Raw genomic sequence first — 17,174 nt, 5'->3', positions numbered from 1 at the left:
AGCAATGGGATGCTTCACATTCTCTGCATATCTCAGTGCAGCCACGGATGTTGTCGTGATTGGATATGCGCATGCCCACCATATCATTGATACTTTCTGTACAGTGTTCCGGAAGAAATCGATTCTCATTATCTGAAAGTTCAAAGGTGAAGAAAGTTTGTGTAATTAGTATTCTAATTCAATTAATCTGATGCAAAATTAAAATTTTATTTTTTTAATTGTGCTATCTGATCACATTACTCACCAAGGTGGATCATTGGAAAAGTGAGAGGAAAAGCAGCATCTTGGAGAACGTATCGAACGTTCCCGATATTTCTTCCCACGCGAGGCTTGCCGAGCTTGGAGCTGCAACAAACAGAAAGAACACTAGGAATATCTTTCTGGAAATAGTGATGTCCGAGGAGAGTCTTTGGTAAAGTGTTATGAACACGACCGCATAATGAATTAATCCCATAGTAAAAAAGAACAGTGCAATTTCTCTCCAATCTACTTTTGCTGCGACTCGGGCTAAGACAAAATTTCCGATTACGGACAAATGAGTGGATGGGTTTGCGACTCGAGCCAGCGACCTCGTTCCTTTGGTGAACCGTTGACCATAGATTTTGAGCTGTACGATTGTGATGGGAGCCATAAACATTAAATCATGGCGTATAAGATTATCGCTTCTAGGACCATTGGCTTCGTTGACGATATTTGTCCAACTTCAGTCATATCCAATATTTAGAAATCAGTCAAATTTGTACTTTGATGTCAAACATGATATGCTACAATTTACATGTCGAGTTCATTCATCGCTGTGCTATGTTACTATCCTTTTTTAAACTGTGAGTTCCTCTTAATTTTTCACTTTTATTTACCTTTTTAAAAAATTTATTTTTCATTTGTCAAATTAATATTTTTAATATTTTCATTAGATAAAGTGGGATAGAGTCGGAATCTTTTGACAAAAACTAACATCATTACTAGTGGATAGAAAGAGAAGCACTCACAAAAAGTGAGGTCCTTTAAAAACTAATCTATCAGACAAGTAGAAACGAACCAGTAATAATTAGCAACCAGCAACTAGCATGGGCCAAAAACTAATAGACACATGCTAGCATCAACCCTCAGCACAATATAAGGGCCACTACTTTTTCAACTCCTTGAGCATAACCTAGGAGTGCTATGCAGAGGGTCTAGAAGAAGCCTAAGCCTTAGGACAAACCTCTTGCTTAGAAATCAGCTGAAGATCCTCATCTTAACCATGAATTTCCCCTCTCAGTTTCCTTTATTATTTCCTTTCCTCCAACTCACTTTGAATCTCACCAATGGCCTTCTCCACTCTATCTTGGATAGTCTTTGTTGAGTGGCCAAATGCTTGACCTAATCCCTGGGCTAAAACTCAAACTGCCTCATAGATGCCAAAGCAATGAGAATTTCACTCTTTTGTTCTTTAGAATGCACTAGGGCACAAATCTCAAAAATTTTCCCCTTCGATATTTCCTGGCTGTGCAGTTTCTCCTCAAAATCTCTTCCCAATTCCCACAATGCTTCATCCTTCTTCCCTTTGGTAGAGTCCTCTACCTTCCATTCTTCTTTAGCAAGAACCTCCAACTTATTAATCTTTTTTTCCATTATTTGAAGTTGGAAGAGAAGCCACTTGGTGATATTTTTGAGTATTTTATGATAAATGCACAATTCACTAGAATTGAGGGCCAAAGTCTCTAGATCAATACTACCATCAGTAGTGTTAGGAAGAAGGGTACGTAAAGAAGTCTAAGGGATATGAGGATCCTCAAAATAACTAAGCTAAGTTTTAGGGGAAGGAAAGAAAAAGGAGCAGTATAATTCTCTAGGGTCCAAGTAGACTTAGTAGACTAAGAGGAGCTAGAATCAAAATCGTCCATAATTTTTGCAATGCCTTCTTATTGCTCCTATTGCACAATAATCCTATAGCTGGCTTTACAGGTTAGATTAATCCTATTACATAAAATAAATGGAACATATTGGGGGCTTGGGGAGCCTGTAACTAACTAGCAGTGGAGAAAATAGCTATAAAGACAAAATTATTGTGCTCTTTAGAGAGGGTGGAGGTAGGACCCACTTAATGGGTCAAAATGTATTTTGAAACTCATAAAGATGTTAAAAAAATCTTTTGTACAAAGGGAAGCCACCCTTAAGCATATTTTTTAATAGAAAGTAACAATTATGAGAAAATCCAATAAGGGAAACAAAGCTTCACATTCCTTCCAAGGTGACTAAGCATCGGGTAAAGATGGGAAAGGAAGTTCTTTTAGCTTCGTTCCAATGTGGCGAAACTAATTTAAGAATTTTGCCACCACTTTCTACTCTCTTGGTAGTTCTTCACAAGTGAAACCATTTGTAGGTTTAGAATATTCTCCTCTAGATCCAAGAATAGATGAAATCCTCTTAAAAGAAAATCCTGGTTTAACTAGGGATTTTTATTCCCTACATACTCAACCTAGGAAGCATATCAATCCCATAAGGCTAAAGTACCCTAAGAACTACTCAAAATCCATATTTACTAATCTATGAAAAGGATTTGAGAGTGTGCAAGGATAGGTCAAATTGTCTAGCAAGTCTGTTTATCATGCTAGTCAACCAAATCAAAGACATATGAAAAGAAGGGGAATATATATGTCCCTCTTAAGATGATTTTTCATTATTATTTCAACATATTAAGGAAGTGATGAAGAAATATAAAGAAATCTTAGAATAGAAATAATATCCACAAGAAACACCTAGCCCAAGCCAAAGAGCTCACAACCCTATGAGGTCATAGAAGGGTAGGGTGAAATGAGACACTATATAAAAAAGCAAAAAGGTAAATCCTTGAAAAGCATAACACAATATTATTAATCTCCAAGGTAAGTGATCGGTCTACCATGGAAACCCACTTTCTAATAATATAAGATTGGATGTTACATAACAAGAAAATAATATTGAACTAAAGGAAATAGTGAATCCTTGAAAGAATGAAAAATATGGATGGTGTTCACTTGTCCCCCAAGTGTAGGAAGAAGTGAAAAGAGGACCTGCTATACTACTCACAAAGTAGACCATGTATGACAATGAGCCCCAATGATAGATGCTCACAATGTTACATGGTGCAAAGAAACATAATAGGGACCGAAATATTATTTAAATAAATGCATATTAACAAAGGTATCATTATAAGGAGATATGTGAATAACCTGATTATCAACAATTTTTTGAATCTTAAAATGAAAAGCATGACAATCATCAGTAGAGGTTTTGACTATGTTTCTTTCTACATTTTAAAAGGTCAACCATTACTTTGGAGTCACTATTTAGTCAAAAGAAAATATGATTGTGTCCAATTTATAGCTATAAAAAATGTAATAGTATTAATGATCAGGGTTAGGTTTCTCAATTTTAATTAGTGTTAGGCCTAGGCTTAGAATTATGATGAGAGTGAGATTTTATATCAAGGTTAATACTATGTTTATGGTTAGTGTGTAGTTTTATTAAAAAAGTTATGCTCATCAAATTATTGAAAATTTTGTTGTAAAATTTATCTAACTAAATAATGAAATGATAAATCGATACGATGGTCTAGATAATTTGGAGCATAGGATTTAAAATTACATTTGATTTCGAGGGAAACATTACTTATTAAAAAAAAAAAATAGAATTTAAGAGCTTGTCTACATTTAAATGTCATAATTACGGCTAAGGTTGTATTAAGGATAAATGGTTATGTATGACTATTTAGGATTAGAGATTGAGTTAAAGATAGGATTAAAGAGTTGAGCTTACAATTAGAGTTATAGGAATCTAGGATTTAGAGTTAAAATTATGGTTTTAAGGTAATGAAGCGCATTAAATACTTAGTTTTATGTTTATGGTTTAGATTAAATTATTGAACAATTATGGTTATGTTGAGCTTAGACTTAGGAATATTGTTAGTTTTACTTTTTTCTAATATGGTTTACAAAGTAATTTATAATTAATTACTATTTAGTTGAAATAAATCTAAAATATCAATGTAATTACATGTTTAAACAATCTAATTTACATCTATCTAATCATTCAACATTGTAATTTTTATTAAATACATCAAAACATCTAAAATAATAATTTTTAAGTGAACATCTTAAAAAAAAAAATTATGAACATATATCAAACTATTTAAATGAATAGATACAATAATTTAAAGATAAAAGTATTAACAATGGAAACTTACAATTCTACATATTAAATGTGAAAATAAATAAATAAATTGACAAAATTACAAAGTATGAGACTAAAAACAATGAAATAAAATAGTAGAAAACAAAGAAAAATACTTGGTACACTAAAAAAAAGAGGGGGTCAGAAGAAATTTGAAATCGAGCTCTTGTTTCCATGCTAAAATCAGGCTCCCATTTTACACTCCAGTAAAAATGACTAGAAACTCCCCGCAAAAAATGGGTTTTATAGTCTTCTAGAAATGGGTACCAATATATTTAAAGTCGGGTACCTAATTTTTAAAACATGCTTCGGGCGGGTGCCTAAACTATAACAGGTACCTGATTTGTTATAACTGAGTAGCTATTTCTGAAAAGATCTCATTCTTCAAAATTGACTTCTGCAAAATTACGACCCAAGTTTGTGCTATTACCTAAAAATAAAGTATTATTTAACATGGAATAAATTTTAAATATTTATTTAAATTATTGAATAAATGAGGATAGCATGTTTAAGAGAAATAAAAGTCAGCACATTTATATTAATTCTAAATTAATAAAAGATCCAATCAGATGAGATTAATTATTCAAATGGAGGAAATATAGAAGATAATAGTATTGCATTAAATCGGTGTTAAACTTTCATTAAATTGGAACGCTTCAAATTTAAGATGGTACATGTAGCCACCACTTTAGAGAAAGTATGGACTCGAATAAAACTCTCGGTAAAGTAGAGGACAACACATCAAATTATCTTATTATGATCAAGGAGACCAATAGTCACCCAATTCCCAAATAGATTATGCCCTTTATAGCTCCAAGATCATAATAAAAAAGAAATCACAATATGAAAAGAAGCATAGAGGGAAAGGGGGTAATTATCTTGCCAAGTAGAGTGCTCACCTTACTATGGATCACTTGAAAGAGTTGTTACAAAAGATGGCATTGAAAGAGTCAAATAGGGTGATAACCCATTAACCAACCTATTAGAAGGCACTCCCAATGATCAACATTCTTTGTATTAACATGGTAAAGTCTAGTAAGATTGTGTTACCCATGTATGGGACTTTAGAAAATTGTTATGTATGACCCATAGATGAGATTGAGCATATGTGCATGCAAAGGAGAGAGTGTGTGTCAAGGATGGTATCTTCCAACAAATAATCCATGCTTTAGCATTGTGCCTAATCCATACAGAGAAAAGACATGTGAAAGGGAGAGATGAAGTAGTAATGCCAAGATTTGAGGATAACCTAGGAAGCATATCAAGCCCACAAAGAAAAAGTTCCCTAAGAACAACTCAAAATCCATATTCACTAATCCATGAGAAAGATTTTAGAGTGTGCAAGGATAGGTCAAATTGTCTAGCAAGTGTGTGTATGATGCTAGTCAACCAAATCCAAAACATATGAGAAGAAGGGGAATATGTATGCCCTCCCTTAAGATGAATTCTTTTCTTAGTGATTTTATTTCAAAATTTTAAGGAAGTGATGAAGAAATATAAAGAAATCTCAGTATAGAAATAATATCCACAAGAAACACCCAGTCCAAACCAAAGAGCTCACAACCCTACGAGGTCATGGGAGGGTAGGGTGAAATGAGACAACGTATAAAAAGTGAAAAATTAAATCCTTGAATAGGATAACACAATATTACGAGTCTCCAAGGTAAGTGATCTATGTACCATGAAAACCTACTTTCTAATAACATAAGATTGGATGTTACATGACAAGCAAATAACATTGAACTAAAGGAAATAGTGAATCCTTGAAATAATGAAAAATATGGATGATGTTTGCTTGTCCCCCAAGTGTAGGGAGAAGTGAAAAGAGGACCTGCTATACTACTCACAAAGCAGAATATGTATGACAATGAGACCCTAAGACAGAAGTTGACAATGTTACATGGTGCGAAGCAACATAATAGGGACCAAAATATTATTTAAATAAATGCAGATTAACATAGATATCATTATAAGGAGATACATGAATAACCTTATTATCAACAATTTTTTGAATCTTAAACTGCAAAGCTTGACGATCATTAGTAGAAGTTTCGACTATGTTTTTTTCGAAATTTTGAAAGATCAAATATTACTTTGACATCACTATTTAGTCAAAAGAAAATATCATTATGTCCAATTTGCAGCTATAAAAAATGTAACAATATTCAAAACCTCAAGCATATATATATATATATATATATATATACATAAATACATATGTATGTATGTATGTATGCATAGATGTATATATGTATATATATGTATATATATATATATATATATATATATATATATATATATATATATATATGTATATAGTGTTGGAAAATATTGGATGTTTTCAACCGTCAAGACTGTAATTCATAATTAAATTTTAATTTTATTTAGTATTTTGATTTGAATTTGGAAAATTAAGCATTTCCATTCTGTAAACTGTTCAGAAAAAATTGACGATTCTCACAAATTTACAAATACAATATTGAAATTTTGTAGAAACAGAATTATATTCAAATCGTCAAGCCTATATAAGTCATAATTTCTGAGTTATTAGAATTTTGATTACAAGGTTCGGTTTATATGAGCGTATAGAATTCTAATTCAGAAGTCTATTCTGCCTGAAGTCATTCAAATGACAAAAGAACATTGAATGGGATGTGTAGGCGGAGGGAGCATAATTTGCGTCGAGCGATATCTCATGTAAAGCTTGTCAATGTCACAGGTTAAATTCAATGGCTAGACAGTAACCATATGGATCCACTGTCCATTTCTGTTTTGTGGTATTTGAAAATATGCCCTATTTCGTTGAATGCTTAAAATGTTTGGAATTTGTCCACACGAGATGATCAATCACGACTCTTGGCGGGATAGGAAGTTGAACTATAGATTGTAGTTGCAATCTGAGGACGTGCTTGTATGCCGTCCGTACAGAATGAAAAGATTCAAGTTTGTACAAAACCAGTCGATTAGAGGAGAGGTACTTCGTCGGTCGATAACTTTCGGCGGTAATGAGTGAACGAGTCAAATTTGGCTTTCCTAAACTGGATTCATTAATCTTATATTTCGTTAATGGATGGCCATGCTAATATTCCGATAATCCAACTCACACTTCATACAGAACTAGCAAGAGCCTCGGGATCGTTTAGCTCGCAAGAGAACTTTTCTTTGAGTCTCGTAGCAAATAATGATGACGGTGTCATCCGGAAATAGTGGTCCCTAGATACTACCATGCTAACCATAGTTAACAGTGCAAGAATTAGTAACATCACCATGGAAATAGAAGAGAGAACAAAAGCCATTGTACGAGCAACGGGATGCTTCACATTCTCTGCATATCTCAGTGCGGCCACGGATGTTGTCGTGATTGGATATGCGGATGCCCACCATATCATTGATACTTTCTGTACAGTGTTCCCGAAGAAATCGATTCTCGTTATCTGAAAGTTCAAAGGTGAAGAAAGTTTGTGTAATTAGTATTCTAATTCAATTAATCTGATGCAAAATTCAAATTTTATTTTTTTAATTGTGCTATCCTATCACAATACTCACCAAGGCGGAGCATTGGAAAAGTGAGAGGAAAAGCAGCATCTTGCAGAACGTATTGAACGTTCCCGATATTTCTTCCCACGCGAGGCTTGCCGAGCTTGGAGCTGCAACAAACAGAAAGAACACTGGGAATATCTTTCTGGAAATAGTGATGTCCGAGGAGAGTCTCTGGTAAAGTGTTATGAACACGACCGCATAATGAATGAATCCCACAGTAAAAAAGAACAGTGCAATTTCTCTCCAATCTACTTTTGCTGTGACTCGGGCTAAGACAAAATTTCCGATTACGGACAAATAAGTGGATGGGTTTGCGACTCGAGCCAGCAACCTCTTTCCTTTGGTGAACCGTTGACCATAGATTTTGAGCTCTAAGATTGCGATGGGAGCCATAAACATTAAATGATGGCGTATAAGATTATCGCTTCTAGGACCATTGGCTTCGTTGATGATATTTGTCCAACTTCAGTTATATGCAATATTTAGAAATCACTCAAATTTGTACTTTGATGTCAAACATGATATGCTACAATTTACATGTCGAGTTCATTCATCGCTGTGCTATGTTACTATCTCTTTTTAAACTGTGAGTTCCTCTTAATTTTTCACTTTTATTTACCTTTTTAAAAAATTTATTTTTCATTTGTCAGATTAATATTTTTAATATTTTCATTAGATAAAGTGGGATAGAGTCGGAATCTTTTGACAAAAACTAACATCATTACTAGTGGATAGAAAGAGAAGCATTCACAAAAAGTGAGGTCCTTTCAATACTAATCTATCAGACAAGTAGAAACGAACCAGTGCTAATTAGCAACCAGCAACTAGCATGGGCCAAAAACTAATAGACACATGCCAGCATCAACACTCAGCACACTATAAGGGCCACTACTTTTTCAACTCCTTGAGCATAACCTAGGAGTGCTATGTAGAGGGTCTAGAAGAAGCCTAAGCCTTAGGACCAACCTCTTGCTTAGAAATCAGCTGAAGATCCTCATCTTAACCATGAATTTCCCCTCTCGTTTTCCTTTATTATTTCCTTTCCTCCAACTCACTTTGAATCTCACCAATGGCCTTCTCCACTCTATCTTGGATAGTCTTTGTTGAGTGGCCAAATGCTTGACCTAATCCCTGGGCTAGAACTCAAACTGCCTCATAGATGCCAAAGCAATGATAATTTCACTCTTTTGTTCTTTAGAATGCACTAGGGCACAAATCTCAGAAATTTTCCCCTTCGATATTTCCTCGCTGTGCAGTTTCTCCTCAAAATCTCTTCCCAATTCCCACAATGCTTCATCCTTCTTCCCTTTGGTAGAGTCCTCTACCTTCCATTCTTCTTTAGCAAGCACCTCCAACTTATTAATCTTTTTTTCCATTATTTGAAGTTGGAAGAGAAGCCACTTGGTGATATTTTTGAGTATTTTATGATAAATGCACAATTCACTAGAATTGAGGGCCAAAGTCTCTAGATCAATACTACCATCAATAGTGTTAGGAAGAAGGGTACGTAAAGAAGTCTAAGGGATATGAGGATCCTCAAAATAACTAAGCTAAGTTTTAGGGGAAGGAAAGAAAAAGGAGGTGGAAGGCATGTTAGGTTTAGAGTAAGCAGTATAATTCTCTAGGGTCCAAGTAGACTTAGTAGACTAAGAGGAGCTAGAATCAAAATCATCCATAATTTTTGCAATGTCTTCTTATTGTCCTATTGCATAATAATCCTATAGCTGGCTTTACAGGTTAGATTAAACCTATTACCTAAAATAAATGGAACATATTGGGGGCTTGGGGAGCCTGTAACTAACTAGCAGAGGAGAAAATAGCTATAAAGACCAAATTATTGTGCTCTTTAGAGAGGGTGGGGGTAGGACCCACTTAATGGGTCAAAATGTATTTTGAAACTCATAAAGATGTTAAAAAAATCTTTTGTACAAAGGGAAGCCACCCTTAAGCATATTTTTTAATAGAAAGTAACAATGATGAGAAAATCCAATAAGGGAAACAAAGCTTCACATTCCTTCCAAGGTGACTAAGCATGGGGTAAAGATGGGAAAGGAAGTTCTTTTAGCTTCGTTCCAATGTGGCAAAACTAATTTAAGAATTTTGCCACCACTTTCTACTCTCTTGGTAGTTGTTCACAAGTGAAACCATTTGTAGGTTTAGAATATTCTCCTCTAGATCCAAGAATAGATTAAATCCTCTTAAAAGAAAATCTTGGTTTACCTAGGGATTTTTATTCACTACATACTTAAATCTATAATTGTAATAATATATTCCAATATCAGTAAGAAAGAAACTACCCCTATGGGGATCAAGTTACCATCCTCCAAAGATTTTACATTTTTTTTAAACCATTGTAGATTGTACCCATTCATCGTTTAAACATTGCAACGTGTCATCAAAATTTAATATTTTTGGAAAAAAATTACTTGAAAAGAATTGTGTGAGGATTGATGACATCTAAATTAATTTATTAAACGTGAAAATTATAAAAATTTATTAAAGTTTTAGTGAATGTCACTATTTAATGTTTAATATATACTTTTGACTAAGAAATAATGGAAAAATAGAAAATGAACTCATAACACTATAAAATTTACATTTTTGGAATTAGAATAGTAAAACCTATAATGGGTTTTTGTTTTGTCAAAAAATTCAATGGGGATGATCATACAAAAATTACGACAATCCCTGAAATTGTCGATTAAATTCCATAGTTAAAAATTCATTCATAATGGCATAGGCTTGGTGGGACAAAGCCTGTGCCATGTCTTTCCTAAAGGAAAAATCCTGTGCAAATTTGTGTCCATTGAAAATTCTCACACATGACACTAGAATCGGGCACCCGAATTGCAATTCAAAAATTGGGCACCTGATTTAAATTTAGCTGTTAACCAAATCGGGAACCCAATTTTTAAACAATCTGGTACCTAATTATTCAAAAATTGGGTGCCCAAATTATAATTGGAAACTCAATTGTTTTAAAATTTGGGTACCTAAGTATTAATCAATCGAGTACCTAATTTAATGTACATGTTGTGCCCCAAAAGATGCCCCATGGACCTTTTTCAATGGTTGCAATGATTGAACAACAATTTTGACCTCCAACAATGAATTTTTTTCATAGTTATTCTATTATCTTGTCTTCTACAATTTGTAAACTATTTATTTGAGTTGAAAACTAGTGCAAACATGCGATCAAAACAATGAAGAAAGAAGAAAATAAAAGTTCTAACAAATGAGTAGATTGCAAGAAAAAACATAATCTAGCACAATGTCAATTAGAGAGAGGAAAAATAATTAGAAAGTTGAGCAATTTTTCAAAGGAGAAAGACATTGAGGATACCATGATGGATGAAGAGGCTGAAAAAGAGAACCCAATACAAGGAGATTTAGTTGCACATTCTAAACAATCATTCAATATAGGTGTGTCTCCAAACCATCGAGATTTTTCATCATGATCAAATTGGTGACTTTTTAAAGGTAGGTTACAATTTAAATGATTTATATTTTCTTCATGATAATAGATTGCCAAATAATAATGCCGAACAAACTCCAATGAAAATGCATGCTCCAAAAGAAATAACAATAAAGAATGAAGATGAGCTTCAAATTTCAAATAACAGTGAAAATAAAATTCCAATTGAAAATAAGAATTGTATGAATGTAGACATGGAAACACCAATTATCAAAAAACATGTGAGAATGAAACTAAAGTTCTTGAACATAATTTCCATTTTCCTAATGATGTGCTAGATAATCTTGAGAGATTTTTTTCATAGAGACAAATCCGGATACATGCTAATAGATTATATCGACATTTTTTTGTAATAAGAAATTTGGTTTTCAATGTCAATTGATTTTGAAACTAATTAAAATGTCTAAAAGATGAAAAGTAATGAAAAGGTTAGGAATGTATGCAAAATCCAAGAACTAAAATGTGTCTTTAACACAAGTTGTATCCACTAATGCTAGTGCCTTTGATGTTATCAGAAAGAGAAATCACTCTAAAGATAATTCTTATGTAGCACAATGAGCAACAACAGTAGCTCTAGTTAACAAATCAACAAATGATAAAATATTGATTAATTACATAAGGTCATATCTTAATGTGAATCATAAGACTTTAAAAATAATTGTAAAGAGAAGGGATAACTTTGAATGTCATACAAAAAATATTTTATGGACTTCTAGTGGAAGACTTGTAAGATTTGATATGAAACTTACAAGTGAAGTTAAAATTTTCATTGAAATTTTTTTGGCATGATAATACAAAAGTATCACCTAATTCAAGAGATGTTCTTAAATTGAAATTTGTCTCAAAAATACGTGATCCACATCCTGAACACCTTTTGGATGTGACTTTCTAATAACATAAGATTGGATGTTACATGACAAACAAATAACATTGAACTAAAGGAAATAGTGAATCCTTGAAATAATGAAAAATATGGATGATATTTGCTTGTCCCCCAAGTGTAGGGAGAAGTGAAAAGAGGACCTGCTATACTTTGTTAGGTGCTATGTTTGAAGGAAGCCGACGGCTTAAACATCATACACTAAGTTTCATTCCAAAACTAAAAGTGTTAAATAGTCAAAATTGATTTATTTTCTTCCAATTTAATTTTCTCCTTAATGTGTGATGTTTAAGAGTAGCCGAAACAAGGAAGTCCCAACCTTAATACCATTCCTGCGATCCACGATACAAAGAAATAGTTCACTCTTACACGATCGAAATACTCAATGCGAACAGTCTCGAAATGAAACACGCATTTTAGCATGTAAGCTCCCGATATCACGAGAAATCCTAATAAAGCAAGCAACCGCAGCATAAATGTGAAGTGACTTGGGATCTTGAAAGGAAAATGAATAAAAGACGAGGTGTTCTCGTCTAGAGTTTTCCAAAGAACCGTTTGACTGCAGAGGCCGAGGCATATGTGAAAGTGCCCAGAATGAATTTCTTATCAAAAACGGTAATTTACCCTGCGCTTTCGAATCCATTTGCTCCTGCTTGACATTTTTGCCCCCAAGATAAACAGTTAAAACTAGCATTATTTATTTAGTTGAGCTTTATTTATAACATAAAATGGATTTTTTTGCAGAAAAGCTTACCTGTTGGATGGATAAACAACGTTCGTAGATGTATAAGTTATCTAATGACTGAACATCTTTTCAACTAAATTTATTTCTAGGCGACGAAGGCCAGCTCAGGGAGGTTTGTCTTTCCGATAATGGAAGACTCTGCAAGGCCGAGTGAGATTTATCTAAAATGAACCGTTGATCTTCACAGGCCTTATTTGTACTACCTGATAAGTTTTGCCCATTGTAATCCCCCGAATAACATACGGAAGAGACTCGCTCGATTGCAGGCTGCAAAGCACGAAATTCAGTACCTCCTGAAGCCATTGATTGTTCTAAGGGTATTGAAATCATCTTCTCATTTTGAATATCATTGGGAATTACGCTGCAGTGAAGAGGATTCTGGTAGTCCATCTTCTAAAACTTCGAAGATGGGAATCCTTGGAGCATCCAATTGCTTTTATTGACAAAGCCAAGTTGAAATAAAAGGTAATTTAATTTTGTGCTCATATACCATAAATGACGTGCAATACCAGTTGTGCGGACTCCAGTTTCCAAATTTCCGAATTGATGTTTCCTAAGTACACTACAATATATAAAATTATTTTGCTTCCCGTAGAAAATATCTCCTAATGCAGCTAATTTGTGTTCTTAAATTATGCTGCTAGCTGTATAGCAAACGTTTAGCAAAGCCTAATTGATTGCTTAGATACGTGTTCTATTCTAACGACTCGTCTAAATGAATGCTTGACAATTAATCAAACCTTATAAAGAACACCATTTACGAATCGCCGTTTTCCATTGCTTTCACTTTGACAATAGGCAAGAATTTAGATTTGTAATTTCGATGATAGACAAAACAACCAAGACAAAACCGAAGTAAAAGAATATTATTATTTTTTTGCTTGTAATCTCAAGCTGACAGGTAAATTGATGCGACTTACAGAAATCGATAAAAAGATATATTTGAGCATTGACTAACATGAGTGTTCTGTTCAGGCACAACTCTTGCAACTTTCCAAGAAGTGCGTGCCATCAAGCGTCTAGGGTGGCATTGAAAATGGATCATTTCGATTTATAAGCATCCACTCAGCCCACTAAGACTACAATTGGTCATTACAGGCATTTGATATGGAACCATGAATTATATCAAATGTTTATCTTCTCAGGGTTCATTTGGCAGTGGGAATACAAGTGGAATAGGCATATGTAAATTCTTAAAATTTTGAATTCTTCGTTTGGATGCACCAAATCTGAATTTGGAATATGAAATAAAATACGAATAAGTATTCCAATTTAGCCCAAAAATGAGGTTTTGCAATTCCACCTAAATAGGTGGGATTGAAATATGTATTCCTATTCCAGTTTTATTTATTTTAGAAAACATAAATTTTTGGGTTCGTGAATTCCCCATCAAATTCTGGCTGAACCAAACAGAGAATAGGAATATGTACCCCCATTTTCTATTCTAGAATAAGTATTCCAGAAAGAACTATGATTTTTGGCATTGATGTGCATGGTGACGAAGCAAAATCCAGATTATGATTACCACCAAGACATGTCATATCATGACTAAATCTAAAAATTACAAACTTCAAGTAGGAGATTTTCACTTATAGCATGATATAAATCTGTGTGCCAATCATTATAAATAAGAATTTGTTTAAAGATGGTACATGTCAATTATAAAGAAGATGAAAACAAGCTATCATAATAATAACTTAGAAAGGAAAAATATTTTATTTAATGGTACCAGTTGGCTAGATCATGTTATGGAAAGTATTTTGCATATGGCTATGACCCAAATAGAGTTGTCAAATTTGCTACGTAATTTCTCAACATTAAACGTCTTTTTCGTTCGGAACAGTATGAGACAAGTTGACTTTTATAGTGACATATTGATCAGAGAATTCATAGCTATTTCAATTTCTGGAGTACAATCACTTTTATCCAAACGTTGGAGCACTTACCGAAGCTAGTTTGGTGACAGAGCTTTCAGACCACCGACAAAAGCGTTCCTGTCATTTTATATAATAAGAAAATATAACTCAACTTATTTAGAATCATTTAACGTTGTCTATCCTCTAAATACATTAAATGATGGCATATAAGATTATGGCTTCTAGGACCATTGGCTTCGTTGACGATGTTTGTCCAACTTTAGTCATATCCAATCTTTAGAAATCACTCAAATTTGTACTTTGATGTTTAACATGATATGCTACAATTTACATGTCAAGTTCATTCATCGCTGTGCTATGTTACTATCTTTTTTTAAACTATGAGTCCCTTTTAATTTTTCACTTTTATTTACGTTTTAAAAAAAATTATTTTTCATTTGTCAGATTAATATTTTTAATATTTTCATTAGATAAAGTGGGATAGAGTCTGAATCTTTTGACAAAAACTAACATCATTACTAGTGGATAGAAAGAGAAGCATTCACAAAAAGTGAGGTCCTTTAAAAACTAAACTATTAGACAAGTAGAAACGAACCAGTACTAGTTAGGAACCAGCAACTAGCATGGGCCAAAAACTAATAGACACATGCCGGCATCAACCCTCAGCACAATATAAGGGCCACTAGTTTTTCAACTCGTTGAGCATAACCTAGAAAGAGTGCTATTGAGAGGGTCTAGAAGAAGCCTAAGCCTTAGGACGAACCTCTTGCTTAGAAATCAGTTGAAGATCCTCATCTTAACCATGAATTTCCCCTCTCGTTTTCCTTTATTATTTCCTTTCCTCCAACTCACTTTGAATCTCACCAATGGCCTTCTCCACTCTATCTTGGATAGTCTTTGTTGAGTGGCCAAATGCTTGACCTAATCCCTGGGCTAAAACTCAAACTGCCTCATAGATGCCAAAGCAATGAGAATTTCACTCTTTTGTTCTTTAGAATGCACTAGGGCTCAAATCACAAAAATTTTCCCCTTCGATATTTCCTCGCTGTGCAGTTTCTCCTCAAAATCTCTTCCCAATTCCCACAATGCTTCATCCTTCTTCCCTTTGGTAGATTCCTCTACCTTCCATTCTTCTTTAGCAAGCACCTCCAACTTATTAATCTTTTTTTGCCATTATTTGAAGTTGGAAGAGAAGCCACTTGGTGATAATTTTGGGTATTTTATGATAAATGCGCCATTCACTAAAATTGAGGGCCAAAGTCTCTAGATCAATACTACCATCAATAGTATTAGGAAGAAGGGTAAGTAAAGAAGTCTAAGGGATATGAGGATCCTCAAAATAACTAAGCTATGTTTTACCGAATGGAAAGAAAAAGGAGGTGGAAGGCATGTTAGGTTTAGAGTAAGCAGTATAATTCTCTAGGGTCCAAGTAGACTTAGTAGACTAAGAGGAGCTAGAATCAAAATCGTCCATAATTTTTACAATGTCTTCTTATTGCTCCTATTGCACAAAAACCCTATAGCTAGCTTTACAGGTTAGATTAATACTATTACCTAAAATAAATTGAACATATTGGGGGCTTGGGGAGCCTGTAACTAACTAGTAGAGGAGAAAATAGCTATAAAGACCAAATTATTGTGCTCTTTAGAGAGGGTGGGAGTAGGACCAACTTAATCGGTCAAAATGTATTTTGAAACTCATAAAGATGGTAAAAAACACTTTTGTACAAAGGGAATCCACCCTTAAGCTTATCTTTTAATAGAAAGTAACAATGATGAGAAAATCCAATAAGGGAAACAAAGCTTCACATTCCTTCCAAGGTGACTAAGCATGGGGTAAAGATGGGAAAGGAAGTTCTTTTAGCTTCGTTCCAATGTGGCGAAACTAATTTAAGAATTTTTCCACCACTTTCTACTCTCTTGGTAGTTGTTCACAAGTGAAACCATTTGTAGGTTTAGAATATTCTCCTCTAGATCCAAGAATAGATGAAATCCTCTTAAAAGAAAATCTTGGTTTACCTAGGGATTTTTTTTCCCTACATACTCCAATATATAATTGTAATAATATATTCCAATATCGGTCAGAAAGAAACTACCCCTATGGGGATCAAGTTACCATCCTCCAAAGATTTTACATTTTTTTTAAACCATTGTAGATTGTACCCATTCATCGTTTAAACATTGCAACGTGTCATCAGAATTTAATATTTTTGGAAAAAAATTACTTGAAAAGAATTGTGTGAGGATTGATGACATCTAAATTAATTTATTAAATATGAAAATTTTAAAATTTTATTAAAGTTTTAGTGAATGTCACTATTTAATGTTTAATATATAGTTTTGACTAAGAAATAATGGAAAAATAGCAAATGAACTCATAACACTATAAAATTTATATCTTTGGAATTAGAATAGTAAAACCTATAATGGGTTTTTGTTTTGTCAAAAAATTCAATGGGGATG

The 17,174-nt window shown here is 33.6% G+C and overlaps 1 protein-coding gene across 1 annotated transcript; it reads right to left on the bottom strand.

The window, feature by feature from the left end:
* Positions 1-6,988: 6,988 nt before the first annotated feature.
* LOC149579934 (guard cell S-type anion channel SLAC1-like) lies at positions 6,989-12,783 on the bottom strand. Its single transcript, XM_089802767.1, has 5 exons — positions 12,642-12,783; positions 12,409-12,538; positions 7,741-8,197; positions 7,428-7,628; positions 6,989-7,273 (listed from the first exon to the last, which is right to left on the bottom strand). Exons 1-5 carry the CDS (start codon positions 12,781-12,783, stop codon positions 6,989-6,991), a joined length of 1,215 nt encoding a protein of 404 aa, XP_089658893.1.
* Between the last annotated feature and the right edge of the window lie 4,391 nt (positions 12,784-17,174).

This window comes from Cupressus sempervirens, chromosome 1 (assembly GCF_028749045.1).
Source record: "Cupressus sempervirens isolate cs-2001-9-10 chromosome 1, ASM2874904v1, whole genome shotgun sequence".
Lineage (NCBI taxonomy): Eukaryota > Viridiplantae > Streptophyta > Pinopsida > Cupressales > Cupressaceae > Cupressus > Cupressus sempervirens.
This window is presented reverse-complemented; position numbering and strand designations above follow the sequence as displayed.